Below are 23,709 nucleotides of genomic sequence, written 5' to 3'. Positions count from 1 at the left end.
ATTTTTGTTCCTTGACCATAAACTAATTAGCTGCACTGTACGTACTGTTAATACATTAATGAAACTAAGTTTAGTTCTCGTCTTTAGTACTTGTCAGTGCGATAGCAGTTTTGGTACAATACATCCCTACAAATACACGCCCATCTTTTCACCTGATTTCACTTCTCTTTGTGTTTTGCATTATACCGTTTTATGATGGCACACTACAGTCAGAAACTGTGCCTCTAAAGATGTATAATCAGCCAGACGAGAAGGTTGTGCGTTGGAGTTATTACAGGAATGCAGGAAGGTGTTGTGAGTGTAAACGTTTGTGTAGTGAGAGCTGCTGACAGAAGGAGAAAGTAGTGTAGAGGAATGCAGCCTGCCCAGAGATATTTTGCCTAATCGTTTTAACCTGTAATGTATATAAACTAAAAATCTTGATGAACTGGAATGAAAGAGGAAAATGGAGGAGAGGCGTGCAGAGATGTAGGAAATCAGAGAGAGAGAGAGAGAGAGAGAGAACTGAAAGAGGATTTGTGAAAGAACATAGAGGTTGATAGACTTATATAGAGATTTATATAGATTTAGCAAAAGATGGTAGCGAAAGAAGGAGGGATGGACAGGTAGTAGAAGAGAAATACAGATAAGGAGAAGGAGCGATCCACCAAGAGGGAGGGAGAGAAAATGGAGAGACTGGGGGGGAACAGATCCGAAAAGGGAGGTAGAGAGCAGTAAGGGCACAGGGAGCAAACGAGAAGTGAACAAAGGCCTATTTTTGTACGATCCGTTCTGCAGCCATATGTAGCTTTCTCCTCCAGCAGTCGCCTTTGTTATGTCTGAGGGTGAAAACCATCCCTCATGACTTGCTCACAAATTTGTCTGCCTTACAGGCACGCTGACGCAGTGCTTATACATAATTACTTTATCATGCTAGTTTTCACAGTAGCATGGTTCTGCTGCTTGTTGTCGTGGTGTAAGTGGCTGATTCACTGTTTTGAGGTCACCTGACATGGTGGAATGTAGCAGTGTAGCTCCAGAGGCGACTTTCTCTCATTTAGTCTCCATGCAGACTTGAATTTATTTTGCCTTCTGAATGCTGAAACCAAAGCTGCCGAATGGCTCCCGAGGCGCTCCGTATATGAGCACAATTTCCTGTATGCCACATACAGTATATTAATAGTGGCATCTGCTTCTCCTAGCCTGAAAGTGCAGATTGTTCTTTCTCTGTGCTGGACATGAACAGCAGGAAATTGCACATAAACTGACCACTGCAATTCCCAAAGTGTAAGAGGCTGCAACTTTAACTTAGAGGGGAGTGCATTTAAAGGGGTACTCTAGAGATTTAGTCTTGCACTTCCATAAGGTTTGGGTACTCACACGAGACAGATTTAAAAGAAAAAAGAATGGTCTAAATCGACATAAATACAAGTAAACTGATCTGGCCCTTTAAGACATTTTAAGATTTAACTTTGTCAGTAAGCTCTTCTGCTGTGTTTTATCTGTGGTTTAAGCTGCATATCATGACAAATCTTTCTTGCTCACCATTTTCTCCATCTACATTTCATGAGCATTTTTTTATGCAGAAGTAGTATTTTACTTTGAACAGGTGTTGTGCTTGTGCTGTCTGTCATGCGAGTGTGATATGTAATTTTGAAATTACACTTGTATACCGTATGTGACATGGATAATGTTGACTGATTGATGTTTGCCATTTGGTTTATAGCCAGATGATGTGGGAATGAAAAGCTTCCTTGTGCTCAAATAAGTGATGACGACCTGTCCAGATATTTCAAAAGGCAGCAGACAGGGGAACTTTAGTGAGAGAGGTTTAAACAGGTGTGTGGCAAGCCTGAATTCTTCCTCACGCCTGGATACAAGCCACCAGAACAACTGACGAATGCCCTACCCATCCCGAAAGGGTCCCTGGTAGCACTGAGTGGAGGCCGATAGAGGGGTTTTAAGAGGGAGAAAGACATGACGATAAATGATTGATGAAGAGGGTGTGAGGTGAATATGATATGTATGTCATATGTTTCCCAGTTGTTACAGTCTCTTGTAGCCCACCTGTCTCTCTTGGCACACCCAGTCTGCTGGGAGTTTCCCTACCAGATCTTTCTGCTTCCAAACATACATCTACTCTTTTACTCCCCTTAACGCCCTTTTCCACTGTCCTCCGTTTGACCAAAAGGAGAAATGACAGCCTGTACAGTGCATCAGAGAGCTTATCAGCTTAAATTAGGAAGTGGGCTTGCACTACAGAAAAGTGTTCCACCCCCTTTAGTCGTGATGATTCACCCTTATTACAGTTCAGTAAAGTATGTCACTGGTATCTCTGTCTCATCACAGGAAGTGATGAAATTTAAAATTCAAAACTGTCCCCTGAACAGCTGCAAGTGCGTGTTGTATTCACATAAAGCTGGACTCACCAGTAGAGTATGTGAAGTTTTCTGTGTATTAAAACACTCAAAATGTCAATACTTTAGGGCCACAAACATTCAAGATGGCAACTGTAGCTTTTTAACACCCACCCCCTGTATTCCCAGCTGTTACTGTGGTTACAGGGTGTGTCGGATGTCTGCTGGGTGCAGTCAGATCGGTATTTGCATGTTGTGCGTTATGACTGACTGCTGTCACATTACAGGGCGTGGACGCCTGCTGATACTTCATATAAAGAGCATCTCAAAAGAGAAATAGAGACCTTTTTAATAAATTGTCCAATGAAATAAAGGGACAGATTTTGATTAAGTAGAAACAAAGAGCTACAGAGAAATAAAGAGGATCAGATTTTAAATTCAGTCTGAAAGCAAAAAGCAAGTGTTGGATTAATGTCATCACGTTGCCACCTCAACACAGCAACATTTCAATGGTAGCTGACATAGTGAGTGAGTGAGATCATAGTTGGAGAAGAGCGACGTTAAAAGAAAAGGTTACAAGTTACATTTGCACTGTGGAAGCTGCTAAATCAGACTGAATAACACAGTGCCTTCTTGCTCACACACTCTGGAAATAATATCAATTCAGAGAGGGCTGACTGTTTAAGAGAGGGGACTTCCCAGCTCTTTTCTTACAGCTGAGAATGATGAGATGCTAGTGCCATTCTGTAACTTAAGTGAACTTATACACTACAGCAGGGTGTGACCAGGGCGGGAGAATACTACCAACCAAATATGGACACATACTGTCGTGGCTGGTACCTTAATCTTCTTGGCAGCCACTTTCATCTTTGGAGAATCCTCTTTTTAGAAAGCCCTGCATTTGGCAGTGGAATAGTGGAAATGGTTGAATGTTGGCCAGTGGAAGACAAATGTTAGCTTTCTTTCCGGGGAGTGACTGGTCCAGTTTCCACAATCAAATGAAAATTGTGGAACGAGAGACCAATGGTATAATACAGTAGATGAGACAGATGGAGAGAGGAAAGGAAGAAAAAATTAGGAATATATTTTATTTCAAAATATAAGATCAACTGAAAACTAACACAATGTCATGAAGTTACGACATGTTGCCCTCCAAAAATGGGTGTTTTTCATTTGTCATGAGTTTACTGTAAATGTGGCTGTTGTGATAGCTAATGAATGGGTGACTAAATAGATGACATGCATTCTGATCCCCGGGAGCAGCGGCTATCCTCTCCTCCATAACCATTTTATCGTGCTTCCCTCCATCCCTACTCCTCTCTCCTCCTCTGTTCCCTCACTGTTTCCAGCCTGTCCATCCTGTGGTCTTTTTTTCCTCTATCTCCATCTCTAATCCTTGTGTCCTCCTGCCACTCCTCTTGCTCCCTTCTTTCTCTCCAGCTGCTTAGTTAGTCCTTTTAATGAGTGGTTATTAATTACACTCGGCCACTAGCCTACAGTGCAGACTTTGTGTGTGTATTCATGTTGCAGAAATCCTCTTTAAGCATGACCAGAGTTAATGGTTTCTTTGGGCATTCATTAATGCTTTTTAAAAGACCAAGTCATTTTTAGTAAAAACTGACCGTGTCGTCAGGCTCCTGTCCGGTCTCTTTTATTTCCATGATGGGAAGCGAACTTCCTGTCAGATACAGTCACATTGACCTTCCAGCTCGATTAAGGTTGATGTTTAACTTGTGCAACCCCCCCCCATCCCCCACTTGGACTAACTAAAGAGGCATTATTCTGTTTTAAAACAACAGCAGTGTGAATCTCTCTGTTAAAATGTGGCACGTTGGTTCTTACTGAGGGAAAACTTTGTGCAAAACTTTGTCATTTGTCCGAGTGTGTTTATTCTTTTCAGCAGGTCCTTCCTGCTACTGTTTAAGTATATAGTTCCTTGGCGCTTCCTTTGATCATAACTGATGAATAACTCTATTTGTGTCTGTACAAGCTCTTCCAAGTCTTCAATTTACTTCTGGCAACGTATACTGTAGGAAACATTGTCTGCACAACTCCATTTGGTCCATTTACTTAAGAGTACTTTGTTCCTCCTAAACAGTCGTAGACTGAAAAATAATTCTGTCTAATATTAGATAAACTGAAGTCATTTTTAGGGCCCTAACAAGGAAACATACACTATTTCTTAGTCACCGGCATTGACTGTACAAATCATGGATGTAGTCTGTTGTTGGAAGTTGGGCAGAACTGAGCGACAACCACAAAGGCTGACTGTGATAGGCGGATACCCCAATATAGCTGTTAATATCCTCTTAATTAATCATTTTTCAAAATCATACAGTTTATTCTATGAAATCCTAACTTCTTGTTGATAAACTGATGATTAAGGGATGTTTGGGATTTTCTTAGTCACGAGAGAGGGACTGCATCTTAAGATATTTTCATATTAGCTTCCACATTTCATCTACTGTATGTTCTGCTTGGTAACTGTGTCAGAGAAACACTGCATTATTTGTGCCCAACAACATTTTTATTAGTGTCCTATTTCTTTACCGAGACAGGGAAAGGGGAGCATTTGAGCCGCAGAAGTAAAAGTTCTTGAGAGGTTAAATCATAAAATGTATTGATTCTTTTTTTCCCTTAAGGATGACGTCATATAATGCAACATGAAAGCGTACATCATGATTCACCTTGACGATCATTTTGTGCTGACCGCGTTTTTTTAAAGCCAGTCTCGTCTCTCATAAATATGAATGTATGAATATTTAATAACACTCTGCTCTCACAGCTTGGGAACTCCCAGAGACAGGGGAGTCTTCAGAGGCAGCGTCACTGTAGTTTAGTCTTTCAGCTTATTGGACATATAGACCCCATTAAAAACACATCTGTCTCTCTCTGACTGTCGAAATCATCCACTCACTTACTAATGCACACATTACTGTATCTCTGTGTCAGACACACGACCTGCTGTGGGCAACAGTAGCTTCTTATCATAACATAATGTTGCCCAGGCAGATAAATTAACACATATGATAAAACTAATAGCAATGCTTCCTTGTACTAAAAGGTTAATATGCAATGCAAGATTATAAAGAAACCAACTTTAAATCAATCAATTTCTCACACATTAGGGTACTAAAATCACTGATCTGTGTTTCAGTTACGCCTGGGGTGGGAAAATGCTTCAGTGGGAAGTTTATTTCTCAGTGGGGGAATACAAGTGTTACTGCAGTGTGCTGTAGATAAGAGTATCTGCGTTTTAAGTGCAATTTAGTTTTTCTTTAGCTCAGGATTGCTCACTGTGTGCATCCACTCTTGGCATTAGCAGAATGCTGACTTGGGCCTTGTAGAAAGTCATCCCAGTGCCTTGTAATGTTGATAGTGTATCTCATATTAGCAACATGCAACTCTTTATTAACACTTATCTAAGGAGAACCTGACATTGTTAGCTAGCTGTGTAGTGTTGGTGAAATGCTATCATGGCTTCTATGATGCACATAGGCCTACTACTATATCTAGATGTGACTGAACAAGTTTGTGTGTGTGTGTGTGTGTGTGTGTGTGTGTGTGTGTGTGTGTGTGTGTGTGTGTGTGTGTGTGTGTGTGTGTGTGTGTGTGTGTGAAGGACAAGTTTGTCCTGTCTGGCTCCAAGTCTCTTAAACAACTGTGTAATTCAATCTAAAGTGGGGCACCCAAACTATGTACATCAGACAGGTGTTTGGACGTGTGTGCGCACGCGCAGATATGGGTTATGCACAGTACATTGACTTTGTGTATGTGACTGTGTATATGTGAAATAATGTTTCTGCTGTAAATGAGGCCACTTTTACTTTAATTTCTTTATCATTACATTTATGCATAAAGGGCCAATATTAAGCATAAATACATAAGTAATTAATTAAGTAAATAAGTAAGCTCAGATTCCAATTAAATGTATTGACATTTCATGGATAATATCCATCTGCAGTCTCTCAGGAGGTCGCAATTAAGTACTTCCAGACATTCAAAATTTCTAATTATGTCTGTCTTTTATTTATTTTATTTTACTTCTCTTTACTTCTTTTTCTTTCTTTGTTCTGCTTTGGCATCGCTCTCATTCTGTCCATCTATTTGACAACATTACTTTCTCTCTGTCATTGCTTTTCCCTCCCACTCAACCTACCCACTCATTCATTCCCACTCTCCGTCTCTCATCCACATTATCAACTCCATTTCAACTTTTCGCCCACCTTCCCTTTTCTCCAGCTCTACACTGATATTCAGACCTGCATGTGTGTGCTTTTCACTGGTGTTTTATTTTAGAACCGCCTCTACTTTGCTGCCCACCTCTGATCTGCCTGTCTGCACAGCTGCATCACACAACTTACTAAGATTACAATGTTATTATTACAATATTAGTATAAATTTGAATATATTAAAATTCTAACATTGGAATTAAGCCATCAGTTGCACGAAGAAGGCTGAGCAGTTTGATTACCTTAGTTGAGCTTTTTCCTGTGTTTTTTCTTCCCTTAACTTTTCTTTTTGTGAAATTGGAGTCTCTCTGGCGCTCTTTGTTTATTCAGCCATTGCGGCTTGCTACTTATGCTAGGTAGTCTATTTGTTCTGTTAACAAAAAACAAACTGCTGTTGCTGGAAACCAAACAGATGTGGATAACTGACATTAACCCCTCCACTGGCCAAATATTGCATTCTGCTTTCTTCCCTTCTCCCTTCCGGTCTCCATTGTTAAAGAGAAACAACTATGGCAAGCAGCCAACCTAGAATAAGGTACATGGAAGTGATGGAAACCTTTGACTGCAGCTAACTGGCCATGGACAAAATGTTCCTCCATAACATTTTGCCCCTCCTCTGCACTGTATTTAGAAGAGCATTGGGCAGTTGAACACAGTTCAGGCTCAACATTTCTGATGACGATTCTGATTTGATTTTAATAAATTCAGACAACCCAGAGCAGTGAATAAAGAACAAATGTATTTCAATTTTACTATATCAAATGTAGAAGCAGCAGCAGAGGAAATAGTAAAATGGACATTCATTCCCATGAACATGTCGCAGTTCATTATTAAAACATAGATTTGTTCCAGCCTGCAGCTGCTACTATGTCATAGCTCCTGTGATGGTTTGTGGGTGAACTTGTTTAGGCCTGTAGTGGATGTCTGGGTTATCATGCTTTTTAGCTCCAGCCTCTCCCTGCCATTGTGTGTGTGTGTGTTTGTGTGTGTGTGTGTGTAAGTAACTCTACCCATCAGTGCAAGGTTCCAGAGGTATTTAAGAAAATCTGGGTGTAGGGTTTAAGATGCACGCAAACATATACAGTACAATACAATGAGAAGCCTGCTTTCTTCCCATATGGCCCCTCCTTACCATTGAGTCTGTCTGTGTGTCTGTGTGTGTGTGTGCGCACACACACACACACAGACACACAGACACACTTCACTTAAATATTTTCTCTTCTTCTCTGCATCACTTGGCTTTTTTCATATCTGTCTTTTCATCTCTTTCAGGGTCCCTCCATTACTTATCCATCACGCTCTCTTTCTCTTGTTTATTGCCACCCGTCTGCTTGCTCACCTCTTTGCCGTCCTTTTTGCCTCATTTACTCCTCCAAATAAGAATCTTCACAGATACAGAAAACAAATTCCTTCTTTCTCTCACTATTTTTTTTCTGTCTCCCTCTTCCTTTCTGTCTCTCACACAACTGTAGTATTTATAACAAGGTGCAGTACTACTACTTATGTCTCTTTCTACTTCTCTTCCATATTTTATACTCCTTCTCCTCTCCCATCATTATTTTTTTGAGGAGAATTAAGAATAAAATGTGCCTCACAGACTTGTGAAAAGCGTGGGATCTAAAATCTGTGATCTAACAAGCAACTGATGTGTTGTGCTGCAGCAAAATAGTGGGGAGACCATGAATATTTATGACACACTAACAGCTTCTCTTTAATGGCCGTGTTTCATAAGAACCTTCCTAACTGGACTCAAAATTAGTTTGAATCTTGTAGCACCACGATGTGTAGACAGTGATGTGAAAATAATCTGAACTTAATCAGAAGTCAGCGTGGTTTCCTTTGGTCAGAAACGCTACGCATGGTAAAACAAAGGCTGGGAATCACATTCATCTTCTGCCTGTCAATGATACGACAAATCGGGTGATACGGCTTGGGAGTGGACCAGGTGGAAAACACATACACAGTGTCAGCAAGGGAGTCAGTTCAAACATGAATGGACAAGAGGTTCCTCTCTAAATTGCCCTCAAAAGATTGGAGGAGATTAACAGGCTTGAAGACGAACCTCTATGTGTGCGTAATAATGTGTTTTTAAATAGTACAGTACATGTATGTGCATATAAGTATTTTCTCCGTCCGTTAAGTGAGTCATGTTTGTTCCACCTCACCTTTCTGATGCCATTGAATCTAACACAGATTTGTTTTTTAAAAGTTTAGTTCAATTAATTTGTCAGGGAGCATGTACAAAAAGACTTTAATCTCAAGGAGAGAGAGAGGGCATGACTTTGTAACAGATTAAACGACTAGCTACTTTCCATCTGTAGTCCCTTGGCTGGTAGACACAAACACTAGCATAAATACTAACTGAAATGTACAAGGACTCCCATATTCTTGTTCCAATCATATAGCCAACTCTACACAATATAAACACTCCTCCCAACCCTAATCAGCCTCTCTTTATCAAAGATAAAACAGATCCGATAGTTTCTAAAAAGGTGTTTTGTTCATCATTTCTGCTTTACTAAACACATTCAAATTCCATCTTCCGTATCCCTTGAATTACAGCTGTCCTTTCTCCTCACACCATTTGTCCCAACTGTCCTTAGTTATGTTAAATATGCCTGTTTTGCCAGTTTTATTGCTTTACTTTTTTTTTTTTAAAACAGTCCTGAATTCAATTCCAGTCACGATGAAGAGGTCTGGATTAACTTTAACTAGCTTTCTTGAAGCTTGCAGATATCCTGATTTAAGTAGCTGAACTCCACATTATGCTCTGTGTTTCTGCATTCCTGGCTTTCGTCTTTTTTCAGTCCATTTTCATCAGTAATCAAACTCTTTCTACTGTACACACTTTATCTCTGCTCTAGCTGACCTTCATGCATCTGCAGAAATCTGTGTCTCTTTTTCCTCCCTTCCCCCCTCCATTCTTCGAAAAGATGAGCTATGTAGAGCAAGAAAGCCACAGGCTAGCTCTGTAGGAAATTATAATATCCTCATCTTCTGCCTTAACTATTCTGTATGTTTCTCACTCAGTAAAGTTCAATTTGTCACATACTCTCTCTCTCGTGACAGAGCCTACCAGCTTGCTTCTCTGTCGTTTCCCCGATGAATGCGCCTTTTGTTTCATGTGTGTCTCTGTACACCTCCAGCTATCAGACGCTTAAAGTTGTTTCACCACTTAACCCTCTGACACATCACACTGTGCTGATCATCTTTCTCTACTTCTCTCACGTTGAGTGACTTGCCAGGCATGGCCCTTTTCATTTAAGGTGACCATACATGGATTTAGACTTCACTTCCCCAAGAGAGGCAATTTGTGTTGCTCTGAAACACATCAAAAGATGTGAAACACTGATGTTTGACCTCCTGCTGCAATTTCTCCTGATTTAGACAGAAAGACAGCACAGACTGCAGACTCAGAAATATGTCGGAAGTGAAAGTGCCATAGCATTTTTTGTTACCATGATCCTGATGAGTATGCATCTGATGGAGACAAGTGCTGTTCGCATCACTAAACTAATAATAAACGGACTTAAGAACAACCTCAAGGGTTTTAGGGTGAAAGTACTTCTATAGATGTGGGTGAAAGCTCAGAAAAAGATTATTTTGTCATAAATAACATGAGTTTTAATTTTACTGTGGTGTAACAATACATTTTACTTCGTAGGAACAGGATTTCGAAATGGCACATAACTCATTTAGAGGCTGACTTTTTGTTTCTGAAAGATCTTCAATCTAACCGGACTGTCTTTTTCTTTTTTCTCTTCCATGTTGCTGCTGCTGTTTCTGCTGACTTCCTCCAACAAAGGTAAATACATCCATTTCTCCCATCTGCCTCTCACTACATTCTTCTGAAACCACTGGCTGTGTGACGTGATGCTGCAAAGTTTCTTCCTTTTTATTTCTTTTGGAAGAATCTGCTTCCCAGTTGCTATTGTTCCCCTTTTCCACGGGTCTGTCCTTTTTATTTAGTGGCTAGAATTTTAAGAGAATTTCCGTCTTATTGAATCAAGTTCATGGAGGGAGACACATTGGCTGCGATGAAACTGTGATCCACATGGACAACAGGAATTTAACTTTTGTTTGTTTGTTTGTTTGTTGTTTTTCCTGTCTAGATGTGCGTGCTCTCCACACACTTGCTGCTGTTTCTCAGTCAATATTTGCCTGCCTGTTTTGGTTTAGTTGTGTTAAAGTTAACTGTTAACACCTCTGGACCAGTTTACAGTGTGTTGCTAGACCCTGGCCCTTTTTTAATCCCGGGGAACTTGTGGAAAAGGTGGAAAAACACACCGGCAGCTAGCTGCTGTCCTGTCGCTATGGTTACCAGTCACACCACCACCATCCTGTTGCCTGGTATGTGACAGCCTGGGGAAAAGTGTGTATGAATCAGTGTTTCTGCGTGTGTCCAGGGTTGCCTTTGATGAAGCGGGCTACTGTTGACAGGGTCATGTGAAAGAGGAGACTCCCAGGGGAGCGTTCAGGATCGCTGAACAGTTTTCAACATTTCTTTTGGTCAGGATTTCTCAACTTAAAAGAGCTACTGAATAGAGCCTTTTGGCTTTGAACTGCACTGTTTCTTTGTCTGCTCAGGATTTTTGAGGTGTGTGTGGAAGATGTTTTCATGTGATGTAGTAGCTTTTGCATACATGTAGTATTCATAGGAACTGTTTTTATATCTGCTCACAAAAGAGTTGCGTTGGATTCATGCAGTGAGAAAACAAACAATGCTGGCTTTTTTCAACGTTGTGTGTCTGCACGTTTGTGTCAGTTCCAATCCCCCTGGGTATTTTTCTTTCCTCTCCAATGTCATCGGTGTGTGAGGAAACAAATGAATGGAGGCAAATTGGTTGCTATCGCCCTTTGAACTCTGTGGGTCAGGTCATTATCTGAGGTCATCTCAAATCCCCCTGGAAAACACACACACACACACTTCATGTATATGTCCTCTTATTGATCGGTAATTACTCTCTCGTTAAACACAAATGCTGTTGGCTCCTGATCTCTCAGCTGTTAGCCAACCAGTGAGCTCCTCAACCAAATTCTTGTGTGTGTACCAGTACTGAGAAATGTTTGGATGTGCGACAGGTTGTGTTTGGGTGTAAACGTGTTTTTGTTATGTCTGTGACAGAGAGAGAGAGAGAGAGAGAGAGAGAGAGAGAGAGAGAGAGAGAGAGGGAAAGATAAAACTGAAATCTGAGAGGTTCATTTCAAAGAAAAGGACCTTCTATAGAGAACATGGTCATTCCTATCAGAGGTGGTAAAATAAAATAGATTGAAGAAGATTGCATGGATTGATGGAAAGATTGCTGAATGGAAGATTAATGAGAGAAGTAAGAATAGTTGTCCCTTTTTGGACGATCAAGTGTTAACTTGTGAATTATTAGCTTCAAATGAAAAGTTGCACATTATGACAAGTATGGGTAAGATACTATAGTATTGATTTGAAATTTCAGTTTGCTGTTTTTCATCACATTTTTGATTCATTATTTTATCCGTAACAGTAATTAGTCTGACCGCCAGCTATGAAAACACAGATCAGTTTTTTCAACGATCTATGATAATGACGAATAATGCTCATTCAAGTAACAGCATTTGAGATGCTCTAACCAGCAAATGCTGTATCATGATTGTGTAATTGCCAAATTGTTTTCAGCACTATTTTGGTTTATTTCCTGCTTTATCAGTTTCTATTTCTTGTTGAACACGCCTCAAACCAAGACTGTAATCAACCTATGAAATCCTGAGCTCCCTTTCTCTCTTCTCTAAAGTTTTGGCAACAGTTTCCTGGTGTCAACTCAACCAGTAGTCTGTTTACATTTCCACATCCTTTCACCATCATTAGACTCCCGTTGTAAATACACTTCTCATGTGGAGAGAGACATTCAATGTCACTGCTTTTCTTCCACTAGTTACACTTACATTTCTTACAAGTGGCCCTGAAGTCCTGAAGTAAAGGAAGCCATTACAAGTATTTGGTTGCCATGACACTAGACCTCATCTGGCCTAATCTGCCCTCTTTGATGTGTGTGTCTGTTACGTGTTTAAAAACCAGGTAATTATTTACCATGTGGTGGTTACCTCGAGGTAGAATAAAAGACAGAGATCAGAGCTGAAAAGATGTATAGAAAGAGGGAGTGTAAGGAAGACTGTAAATAGTAAATATAATATTTTATTGACTGACTGATTCTGGTTCATTATTATATTTTATTGTACCAGGCATTAATATGCTGTCCACACTAGTACTGAAAGCGTTGACTGAAAGTGGATTAATGGAGTAGTTGATCAAAACAAAATAAGTGGACAAAGATTTTGATAATCATTTTTTTCTTGTCCTCTTATGAAGCAAAAATGCCAATTATTTGTGCTTCCAGCTCCTTAAATGTAAGGATTTACTGCTGATTGAATATCTTTGGGTTTTGGACCGTTGGTTGGACAAAACAAGGGCTTAAAAACATCACTTTGCACCGTGGGAAACTGTAGACATGTTTGAGTATTTTTCTTGACATTTTGCAAATTAAATGATTAATTGTAAAGATAGCAGAGATTGATCAGTGAAACAAATAGCTATTTGCTGCCCGAGACGATGTGAGATTACAAGATACAAACATAATTATTTCTCTGAAGATTTCATAATAGATGTGGTATACATTTATGTATTATGTACTATATACAGTAGGTGACCCAAATACTCTATTACCCATTACCCATTTTATCTGATAATTAGCCAGTGCAGCAGGATCATGATGATTCAATTCTCCAAACTTACAGTAGTAAACATGAAACAGTTTGGCTTAGTGACAGACAAGTGCAGAGGCGTACTGTCAGCTAAAATATTGACATTAGTAGAGGAACACATGCATGAGATGATAGTGAGAGCAAAACTGTGCAGTAAAATTAGAAAAAGGGTGTTTGAGAGCCCTCTTCTCGTCTGCTGCTCTGTAATCTGCCGCAGTATGTTGATCCAGCAGGCAGCTGAAAGTAACATATAAACACACATAAAGACGACAATGTGAAGCTGACTGAAGGACAAATGTGTGACAGTCAAACATTCATGCATAAACTGCTTTAGGGGAAAAAAAGCACAGCTGATCAATGAGTAATAAAAGCACGGCTCCTTTTTTTTCTAATTTCCTTCTTCTCACACACACACACACACACACACATTCGCTAGCTCTAGACGCAATTGAAACACATGTTTCTGGCTGTGGCAGTGACATCACTCGCCTTGTGGTCAAAGTCCAGTTCCTCTATCCGGCTTAGAGCTGCTAACACACTGCCACACTCAGAGCTACCATAACCACCGACACACACACACTTGGCAGAGAGACGACACGACTGGTAGAAGAAGAAAAGAAGCGAGTAAGCGATGAGGGATTATCTACGTGATTAAGGATGGCTCTTCTTTGACAGCCTGGATCCTGCGGGCCGCACAGATCAACTGCAGCCTTCAGACTCTCCCTCCTCCTCCCTTCTTTACTCATTTTCTGTTCTGTTTTCTCTCAACTTTTCTTACCACCTCACTGATACAAAGTTCCTTGAGGTTTCAAGATCACTTTTTCCTTCCTTTTTGCTACCGTTTCTTACCAGTTTCGTGTACTTACCCTCTAACTCTTTTTAAATAATTTCTCTCTCTCGTCGTTTCTCCGTCCCCCCTCTCTTTCTCTCTTTTTTCTCTGGGAGGGAGGGATGAGCTCCACGGCTGCTTACAGGCAGTTCCTCCAGGATCTGGAGGAGAAAAGAGGTCGGTGCCCACTTCAACTTTGTCACCTGTCATTTACAAACAGTTATTAAGCCTGTTATAATGATAAAAACAACTTGACACTTGTATGGGTGTTTTCATGGACTCATTGTGCTTTACAGTGGCTATCATGGTGTTATAATGCTCTAGTGGCACCAAGATCCTATCTTTTGTTATCTCTGTTTGGAGGATTGTGGCGTGATAGCAGGAAAGTGACATGTTGCATGTGGGGATTGCTCACCAATTCTGTGAATCAGCTTAAACCAAACAGTGGGTTGGGCCTTAAATAGGTGTCATACCTGCTCTTCAGGCATCCTTGTGCAACTAGATAGTGCAGTATGTTTTACTAAGTTTGAATCCACAAATGATATTCAGTTTTTACTCGGTTTTGAGGCAGAATGAGGTTTCAAGAAGCTTCTATATGCATATTTTTTTTAATGTGCTGTGACTGCAGGTGGTCTTACAGTTTAATCTATTAAAAGGAAAGAATCTGTTTTATGATGAGGCAGTTGTTGGTTTAAATCCCTCAGTTGGCTTTTAAAGATCTGACTTGGAAATTGAATTGAAATGTTCTCCCTCACACAACTTTATTTACACTGAAAAAGGTTAAAAATAAGATTTTCAGCTGTTTCTAAGCACCTGTGTGTAACATAGACGGGTACTTTGCTGTACTTTTCTGTGACTTACGTTAAGGTCAACCTCATGTATATGTCCTTCTGTCTGTCTACCTGCTCAGCTACTGTGTGGCGTCCAGATAAGATGTGGGTCAGTAGAAGGACGAACAGCTTACTGCTTTCATATTAGCTAACAACACTGGTGTCTGATTAACACCCTGAATGCATTTTCGACACTCTTGGGTTTTCATGAACATTTATCTGTAGGCTCTAAGCTCTTAATTAGCTTCAGCGGCTAATTGTCAAATGTTGCTAATTGTTTATTGCATTGGTCGTGGCGTCAGTGTGCCAGACGTATCTCTTGCTTTTTGTCATCGATAACACTTGATCCTGGTAAGCGCTGGCGAGAAATCCGACCCGTGCGTGAACACACTCTCACACAAAAGACAACAGGAGGATGGTTTGTTGAAGTGTCAGGGCCAGGCAGGGATGCTTCGCATCAGCAGCTGTTGTCACGACAGTTAGCCGCGCGTATTATAAACCAGTCTCTCGCCTCTTTCTGGCCTGAGTCAAGTTCGACTTCAAATATTTATTTTCGTAATACTTTGAATATGTTTTACATCTTTACATGTTGTATTTTAACAGCACAAAAGCAGAATTTGTTTTATATATTCCCTTTTGACTCCATAGCTTCAGAAAGACGGAAACTAGCGTTAAACCCTTGGAATGAAAAGGAGATTAAGGCTAGACGGTATGACAATATTTTTACTGTAAGATGGTAACAATACCACGAGATACAATATTTCCCTTATAATTTCTATAGCATGTGATTTAATTGCAGCACAGGACTGTGTAGTAACTTTTTATTTTCCTAAATGGCTAAATGTTATTATCAATTGCATAATAATAAAAGCAGTTGTGGAGGCAGAGTTTCATTCATGATTGAAGTAGAGAGCTTATCAGACTTCACAGCCAACTCGGTCTGTGTGCCATTTGCTCCACTTTCTCACAACAGCTGCAGCAGTATTTTGGGTAGCACATACTGTGAATTCAGTGTTTTCACCATTGTCAAAGTCTTAAATGGGCACCACGTCGTGGTGCCTTTGTAGCACTGTCTGCTCTTCACCTACCTTTTCTTCCCATGCAAATGGGCATTAATTTAGCATAAATGGAAAGCAGACATTCACTAGTTAACATGCAGTGAGATGAGGTGAGGTCTTAGCACTTACTGTAACAAGATAATTAAAATCAATTCTATACTGGGACACACACTACAGTGAAATCTATATCATAGCACACTACCCAAACATTGGCCATTGAGAAACCTCTCTACAGTTGTCCCACTGTCAAGGCTATATTCAAATTTAAATGCTGACCCCCCCCCCCCCGTCTTTTGTCTAGTAATTTTATATGGCCATGGCCACACCTGCTGCTACTTGTGGTATCGGTGATATTATGTGGCACAGTACCCCCCCCCAACAGCTGCTCGGTCTGAGGCCTTACAGCAGTAGCTGTCAGGCTGGGTTAGAGTCACCCGCAGTCTCCTTTAACCCCTTAAATTATAGTTGAGGTTAAACTTCTTAACCACTTTTAAAGCCAGTGGGAAAATGTAATCATCACAAATGTAATTAATTTATCAAACATTGGATAGCATGGGCTTAAGTACATATTTATGTGCAAAAACATTAAGCCACTTTTGTGATTCAAAGTATTACATAAGCATGTAGTGGAAGCTAGAAACCACTTATTAACTTAACCAACTTATTTACCCAGCTTTAATGGGAAGGATTTCAAACTAAATGTCATTAAGTTGTCAAGTTGGAATAATGAGGTTTCTGTACAACAACAGAGATTTGTACAAAAGGTTTTATCTTCCAGTTGGCGTACTTCTTTATCACATGAATTCAGAATAAACTTAAAAAAGTACCATTGACTCTAATATTGTTCTGTTGTTTGCCTTATGGTGCTTAGAGTTAGCCCCAAGGCTCTTTTATCTGACCACCCGTGGGGCCGCAGCCCCCTGCCATCTGTATCCACTCACATCTCCTCTTGTGTATCCTTAACCTCAGTGAGGGCCCCAGGAACATGTTTTAGCTTTTGAAATGAAATAACAAGTGTACTTCTCTGAGCCGTCCATTGTTTCTGATCCTGTTTATCTGCCGTCACCTGCCATAGGAGACTAATGGTCCGACGAATAGCTGTGTGACAGAGAGAGAGAGAGTGTATAAATGGGTTTGAGGCCTTTGCTGTCTTGAGGAGTCTGGTCACAATTTTTTTTTTAAGGCGTAGCACCTGTCACATTCTATTCTTATTTCTCATACGGTACTTACTCTCTCTACCTGTTCACTGCAGTTGCATGACATGAGCTGCAACCTGTCAGGATAGATTCATGTTGGGCATGTTTATCTGCATGTCCCTCAGTTCGCTCTGTGGGCTTTTCTGTGCACCTTTTGTGTTTCTGTGTCAGACCAGATCTGTGTCAGTGGCCCCAGTGCTAACAGCAGGGTTATGTTTTCAAGTTCGTGAACCTGGTACTCGACTATGAAATACAAATGCCTTTGTTTTCTGTCTTATTGTCACTTAAAATTTAAAATAGTGCTGATTAATCGCTAAGTCAATCACCAGAAGGTTAATCAAACAACTTTTATGATATTGGTTTAATCATTTACGTCATTTGTCAAGAAAAAAATGCCAGAAATTCACTTTTCACAGCTTCGCAAATATGTGGATTTGATGCGTTTTTCTGTTTTATATCAAATGCAAATTGAATATGTTTTTTTTTTGGACTGTTGGTTGGACAAAACAAGACTTCATCTTGGACTCTTGGAACTTGTGAAGGATGTTTTTTTTTTGTTTTGTTTTTTTTTACAGTTGTCTTACATTTTATAGACTATACAATTAATCAATTATTCAAACAGGTTTTTCTAGCTAGTGACTACCTCTGTTGTGTCAAGAGTGTCTCTGTTCTGTTCTATTCTTTGACTTTATGAATGGAGAACAGTGTGTGTGTGTGTGTGTGTGTGAGAGAGACAATGAGTCATCCACTAAGGATGTGTATATTTGTTCATTATTTACATTTGTTTCCTATGCAACTCAAAGTTCCCCTTACTTATTATAGCCACTGTGACAACAGCCAGCCTTAAATCATCCCTCCTTAATTTACTACATTGACATAAACTCATACAGTCAGACATATACCAGTTTGAAGATGTTTTTAGAGGCATATTACACTCTGAGGACATACATATTTTTAATGTGTCTGTAATGGAAAAGTTGAGGCCCTAATCTTGGCAGTGTTGGTGCCCTGTTCTACCTAGATTAATTTTTACTTCCTCTCTTGTTGCAATTTTGGTAAATGCCAAACATAGCCTGATTCATGTTAACCAAAATCATTTTTTCCTTTTTGAGAATGTGGCAGCCATGTGGTTCAGGTGACCAAAATGCCTTCTGACAAGAGTAGCTGGGATTTGAGTCCAACCTGGAGTGTCTGTTATGTGGTGCAGATAGTAGCGGACCGAACCCCCAGCCATCATTACAGTCATATACAGGAGGCCTTTGTTTCAGGAGCTCACACCAACTGCTCCCAGGCAGTGAAAATGGTAAAAACAGTAAGCTGTCATGTGTGGCTCAGTTTATAATAATCCAGTCATATGAGTGGTTTTTGACTTTGTTGTAAACCTAACATTGACCTCATTGTTGTCTCTGCTGTCATGAGTTTGTCTTTTGCAGACACAGTCATGGGTACAAAGTTGTTTTATAATTGGATTAACTTGGATTGGAAGGATGAATGTGTGGATTATAGATACCTTATTTGTGTTTTTCTTTGCCTTCATGCAAAACATCTCAAGGTTTGAAAACATGTTTTCTAAACGGTACTGTCTGATGTGATTATGTCGATGACGTCTGACTGCAATCACACTAAAGTAGTGCGGGGCTGGGAAAATTTCCTTTTAATGAGAGGGAGGTGCCGGGGCATGTGTGTGTTTCTAGGGAGGGGACGAGGGTTAGGACTTATCAGACATCAGGTTAGTACAACATGTGTAAAGTAATTACCTTGTTTGGATGGTAGGTCCACCTGTAAGGCAGGGTGGGACAGCTGGCTGATGAGCAAAGTGTGTTGATATGGAGATGATCAAGAAGAGCACAGTAGGTAGATGAAGCCAGTGTGTGAGTGGGTCTAAGTGCTCAAGTGTGTGTGTCTGAATAGTTCATTTGGGTCACTTAGCCTTGACTTCTCCCGTTCCCCCACCAACATTTTAATCCACTAGGCTAACCCTGCTAAGCGACAATCCCTTACAACAAACATATGCTGTTACACAATGGCACTATGCACCACATACCAGCATGTGCATGTATACAGACATTTTGTCTTCAAACATTACATGTATGTCTCTCATCCTCTTGCATATACACACCAACACTCCTATTTGATGTCTGATGTCGGGCTACAGCTAAAAATGATTTTCATTATCAATTAATCTGTCAATTATTTCTTCGATTAATCGTTCAGATCATAAAATGTCAGATAATAGTAAAAAATATATTTTCCAAAGCCCTAGGTGAAGTCTTTAAATTGCATTTTTTTGTTTGACCAACAGTCCAAAACACAAACACATTCAATTTACTATGATATAAAACAGAGAAAAACAGCAAATACTCCCATTCGAGAAGTTGGAATCAGCAAATGTTTGGCATTTGTGCTTGATAAATAAGTGAAATCATTTCGAATGATGAATCAGCCACTTTTTCAGCCCTAGTTTGATGCCCTCCTACACACACCAACAAGGAATACACACAGCAAAACACACGCCTCACACATCATGTACCTCTCCTCACCTTGTCTGCCACCTTGCTTCAGATTTCATCCAAGGCTTGAACGAACCCATTTCCAACATCCCCCTAAATTAGCTGTCAAGACAGATTGTTGGTCTGTCCACTTTCTGAGTTCCATCTCTGTTACAGTGTCTGCGTCTGGATCCAGTGTAAAACCACAACACCCTAAATAGTCACAAAACACTCAAATCTGACTGCTCTCACCATCTGAAAGAACTCAGTGGTTTGTGTGGATATTCTGTTGGCTGCATACCTTATTTTATCTTCAGCAATTTATGCAGGAAAAACATTATCTTGACTTTAATGCTTCAGTTACGACTAATGGCTTTACCAGACTCTGGAGGTGAAACCACTGTACCCGGATAAAGGCTCTAAAATTTCCAAAAAGAACTCATCATAGTCTGAGTCAGCATTTGAAAACAAAACAATTAGTTAAGAAGCCATTGTTGGAGACAGTCTTTCTGGGATTTTGTGTTTGTGGTCATGCATTACTACTCTGAGGCCAAGCCATGTCAAAGTGTCTTTGATGTTGTTCTTTTTGTTAATTATTAGGTAATTGGATTGTGTGTGCTTAATGTTTTAAAAATTAGTTGGAAGTCACTGTTTTTTTATTTTCCAAATGACCTTCTCAGAAATAGAGCTGGACCACAAAACCACAAATTGTGTTATAGTAACTAAAATACTAAAATCAGCTTAGCTTAAAGCTGTGTCTGGGTTAGCTGAATGGAAGAAACTATGAGCTCTAAAGCAAAGTCATTTCACTCAGATTAATTTATAACAGGATTTTTGGTGCTTACAGAGGAAAACCTGTGAAATCATACCATTTTAACATGTAATCCAGACCTGCCTGTACCTTGTGTTGCTCCTTAGCCTGTTAGTACACATAACTTGTTCTGACTGGTGCTGAAAGAAACAAAGTGTTACTTAACAAACCAATAGTTGCTTTACATTGTTTTGTGTCTCAAGCGGACAAGTTACCCGTCTGAACTTCAAAGCCTGTTGATCAGGTTACATAAACGTCTGGAGGCTGTTTGTTTCCACGTTAATATGAGACAGGGTTGGCTGCCGGAATTAGTCAGAGGAGGAGTTACTGTAGTAACCAGGGTTTAACATGAAAGGACACTCATAATTGTTAAGCCAATGGTGATAAACACATTTCAGGAGATGTGAGGAACGTAAAAATGATACATTTCTTCATCTTACCTGTAACAAGCATACAACTTTCCCCCAAAATACAACCTTCACCTCTTGAGTGGTCACATTACTACAACATTACAACATTAGCCTTTATCTCAGTGGGACTAACCCAGAGAAAAGAAGCTAGGATAGTAAAAGAAGACCGCCACCATCTTTATTTTGTATTCTATGTCACATCCTCTCTGCAAAGGCAGTCTATCTCAGTGTTTCCAACATCAGAGCAGTGGCCTGGCCTGCTGTAATGAGGCAGTATCAAAGCGCTGTCAGATCTGTTGAACATTGAGTTATCAAGTTTTTAAGGTCGTATACATTATGTCTGACCTTATCATCAAACACTGACAGAACCTTCATGGCACTAAAGCACAACCCATTTTTATGTGTGTTAATACTAAAGAAGTAGCAATAATATATCCAGTCATCCAATAACATCCATTAAACAGTAGCATATTGTGCGCTTGATATGCCATCCTTTTTTAAAATAGCTTTCAGTAGACGTGACCTGAATACACAGTAGAGAAATACGTCTGAATGGATGAAGCCACTTGTGCTAAAAATGTCTTTTTTAATAGAGTTTTTTATAGGGGCTGAGTAAAATTATTTTAAGATAAATGGATGAGATGTGTGAGGTTTCTGTGTCAGTGTGTGAAGAAGGGGTTTTGAGGGACAGACCAAGGCACAAACAAATTTCAGCTCCAGCCAAATTTAAAAAATAATCTTATCTAATAAATCTTAACCCCAGTGATGACCAGATCCTGTCTTTATTTTCTTCTACACTATGAAAATCTCATGTAAGCTTGTTGTGAAACATAAATGTAAATTGAGGATGCTGATTGCCTCCTTGAAATTACTTCTTTTAACTGTCAGTCATTGAAAATGAATCAGTTTGGTCTGCACTCTAGTGTGATTACATCCACTATTAAATAATTGCATTATGGGCTGTCTTTTACAAACATGATGTGTTTAAAAATGAGGTTTTAAAAATGTCATGGTCAGCTGTTGATTTGTACTGGGTTGTGGTAATACTGACAGAGGGTAGGAGTGTTCATCTCTACTGCTTTGCCTGATTTAATATCTGCTACGGCGAAAGCGAGGGCGACTCAGCTACCAAGTATCCTGAAGCTGGGAGAAACACTTAAAACAGGTTGGTTGCTTATCAACATGGAGGCTCAGCTCAATTTTTACTGTTTATTGTTAATGTCCCAAATTCTGGGTCACCCTGCTGCCCGATGTCACAAACACAGTCACTTGACAGGTTTCCAGTAGCAGTCACCCAGATGTTTTGAGTACGATAAGCACACTCTCGCGTTTATCAGCATCCGCCCGCTGGGAGGGGCCCCACCGTTGCCTCACGGGCAGAGCAGAAGCGTTCACTGTTATGCGTCTAAACCTATGCCAGTATATTTGTGTGACACCAGCTACCATTAACTACCTCTCAAAGCCCTTGAACGCTGCTGCCAGGGCTGTAGCGCCCTCCATAGGATAGATTTATTGATTGTTATAGTATTAGTCTTCGGGTCAAAGGAGGTGATACAGATGCAGTGCACTTTGTAACCAGACAAATGAATATCTTTAAAGTTTATCCTAAGAGGCGTTGAGTGCTTTATTGCGTCCACATGTGGCTGTTGAACATTTTGTTCACACTTTATCGCCACCTCTCTCCCCATATCTTGCATGCACTATCCTTGTAGCTTTGACTCAACCACAACCCTGTCCCTGCACTGACAGGGCTATAATCACACAGGATATGTGTATGTAATTACTGTGTGTGTGTGTGTATATGTGTGGTTTTGACGTGATTTGTGAGTCTGTTACTGCTGGGTGTAGGCGAGCGAAGAAGGCGCTGAAAAGGCTGAGGTGAAAAAGGAGAGGAGGAGCAGAGGGAAGACAATTATGGAGGGAAATAAAGAGAATGCTGAGAGAGAAATGTTTGCCTTTTTGGAGGAGTGAAGGATGAAGTAGCACAGCGTTATGATTTTAAAGATTGTAACCTGTAGATAGTCACATAGTTCAGTCCCAGTACCAGTTTGTGTGTCAACTTTCCCTTGAGCAAAACACTGAACCTTCACCTTCCCTGTGAAATTAAAAGCACAAATAAAATACACAAATGTAAGTGTGTCAGTTCTAAATTCCTCAACATTAAAAAAGTACACAAGTTCAAACCTTATACCTTATCACAACAGATAGTACAACTGTAACCATGTGTCCTTAAAGGAGTAGTTTGAGGAGCTAGTTTTTTTAAATACCCGTATTCACTTGCCAAGAGTTAGATGAGAAGATTGATGCCACTCTTGTGTCTGTGCAGTAAAGCCACAGCCAAGCGACGATTAGCTTAGCTTAGCATAAAGACTGGAAACGGGGGCGGGAGCTACCCTGGCTAACCCTCCGTAAAATCCCAACTTGTCACTTTTACACTTCAGTTTTTGTACAGATTAAGCAAACAAAATAAAAAGTGTTAATAAGTGAGCTTTAGAGGTGCTAGCAGATTGTGTTACCTCTGGATAGATCCAGGCTAGCTTTTTCCAATCTTTAATTAAGCTAAGCTAAGCTAACCGGATGCTGGCTGTAGCTTTATATATACCATAGAGATATGAGAGTGGTTTCAATCTCCTCATCTAACTCTCGGCAAGACAGCAAATAAGCACATTACCCAAAATGTCGAACTATTCCTTAAGCAAGTCAAGACAAGGCCAGAGTTTCAGTCATATCCCTGTCATCCACGTTACAGTTTAAACACAAAAAGTTGAAAACTGGATTGGCAAGTT

General features: G+C 40.0%; 1 protein-coding gene across 13 annotated transcripts in view; it reads left to right on the top strand.

Moving 5' to 3' along the window:
• Positions 1-23,709, top strand: part of macf1a (microtubule actin crosslinking factor 1a) — a 240,425-nt gene that overhangs the window by 51,802 nt on the left and 164,914 nt on the right. The window contains exon 1 of one of the 13 annotated variants that reach the window (XM_044171873.1): positions 14,181-14,306. The exons of the other annotated variants lie outside the window; for them this stretch is intronic. Coding sequence (XP_044027808.1) covers positions 14,252-14,306 — 55 coding nt within the window. The 5' untranslated portion in view covers positions 14,181-14,251. Of the gene's footprint in view, positions 1-14,180; positions 14,307-23,709 lie in introns of those variants that run through there. 13 annotated transcript variants of the gene reach the window in all.

This window comes from Siniperca chuatsi, linkage group LG17 (genome assembly GCF_020085105.1).
Source record: "Siniperca chuatsi isolate FFG_IHB_CAS linkage group LG17, ASM2008510v1, whole genome shotgun sequence".
In the NCBI taxonomy this organism is placed as follows: Eukaryota; Metazoa; Chordata; class Actinopteri; order Centrarchiformes; family Sinipercidae; genus Siniperca; species Siniperca chuatsi.
This window is presented reverse-complemented; position numbering and strand designations above follow the sequence as displayed.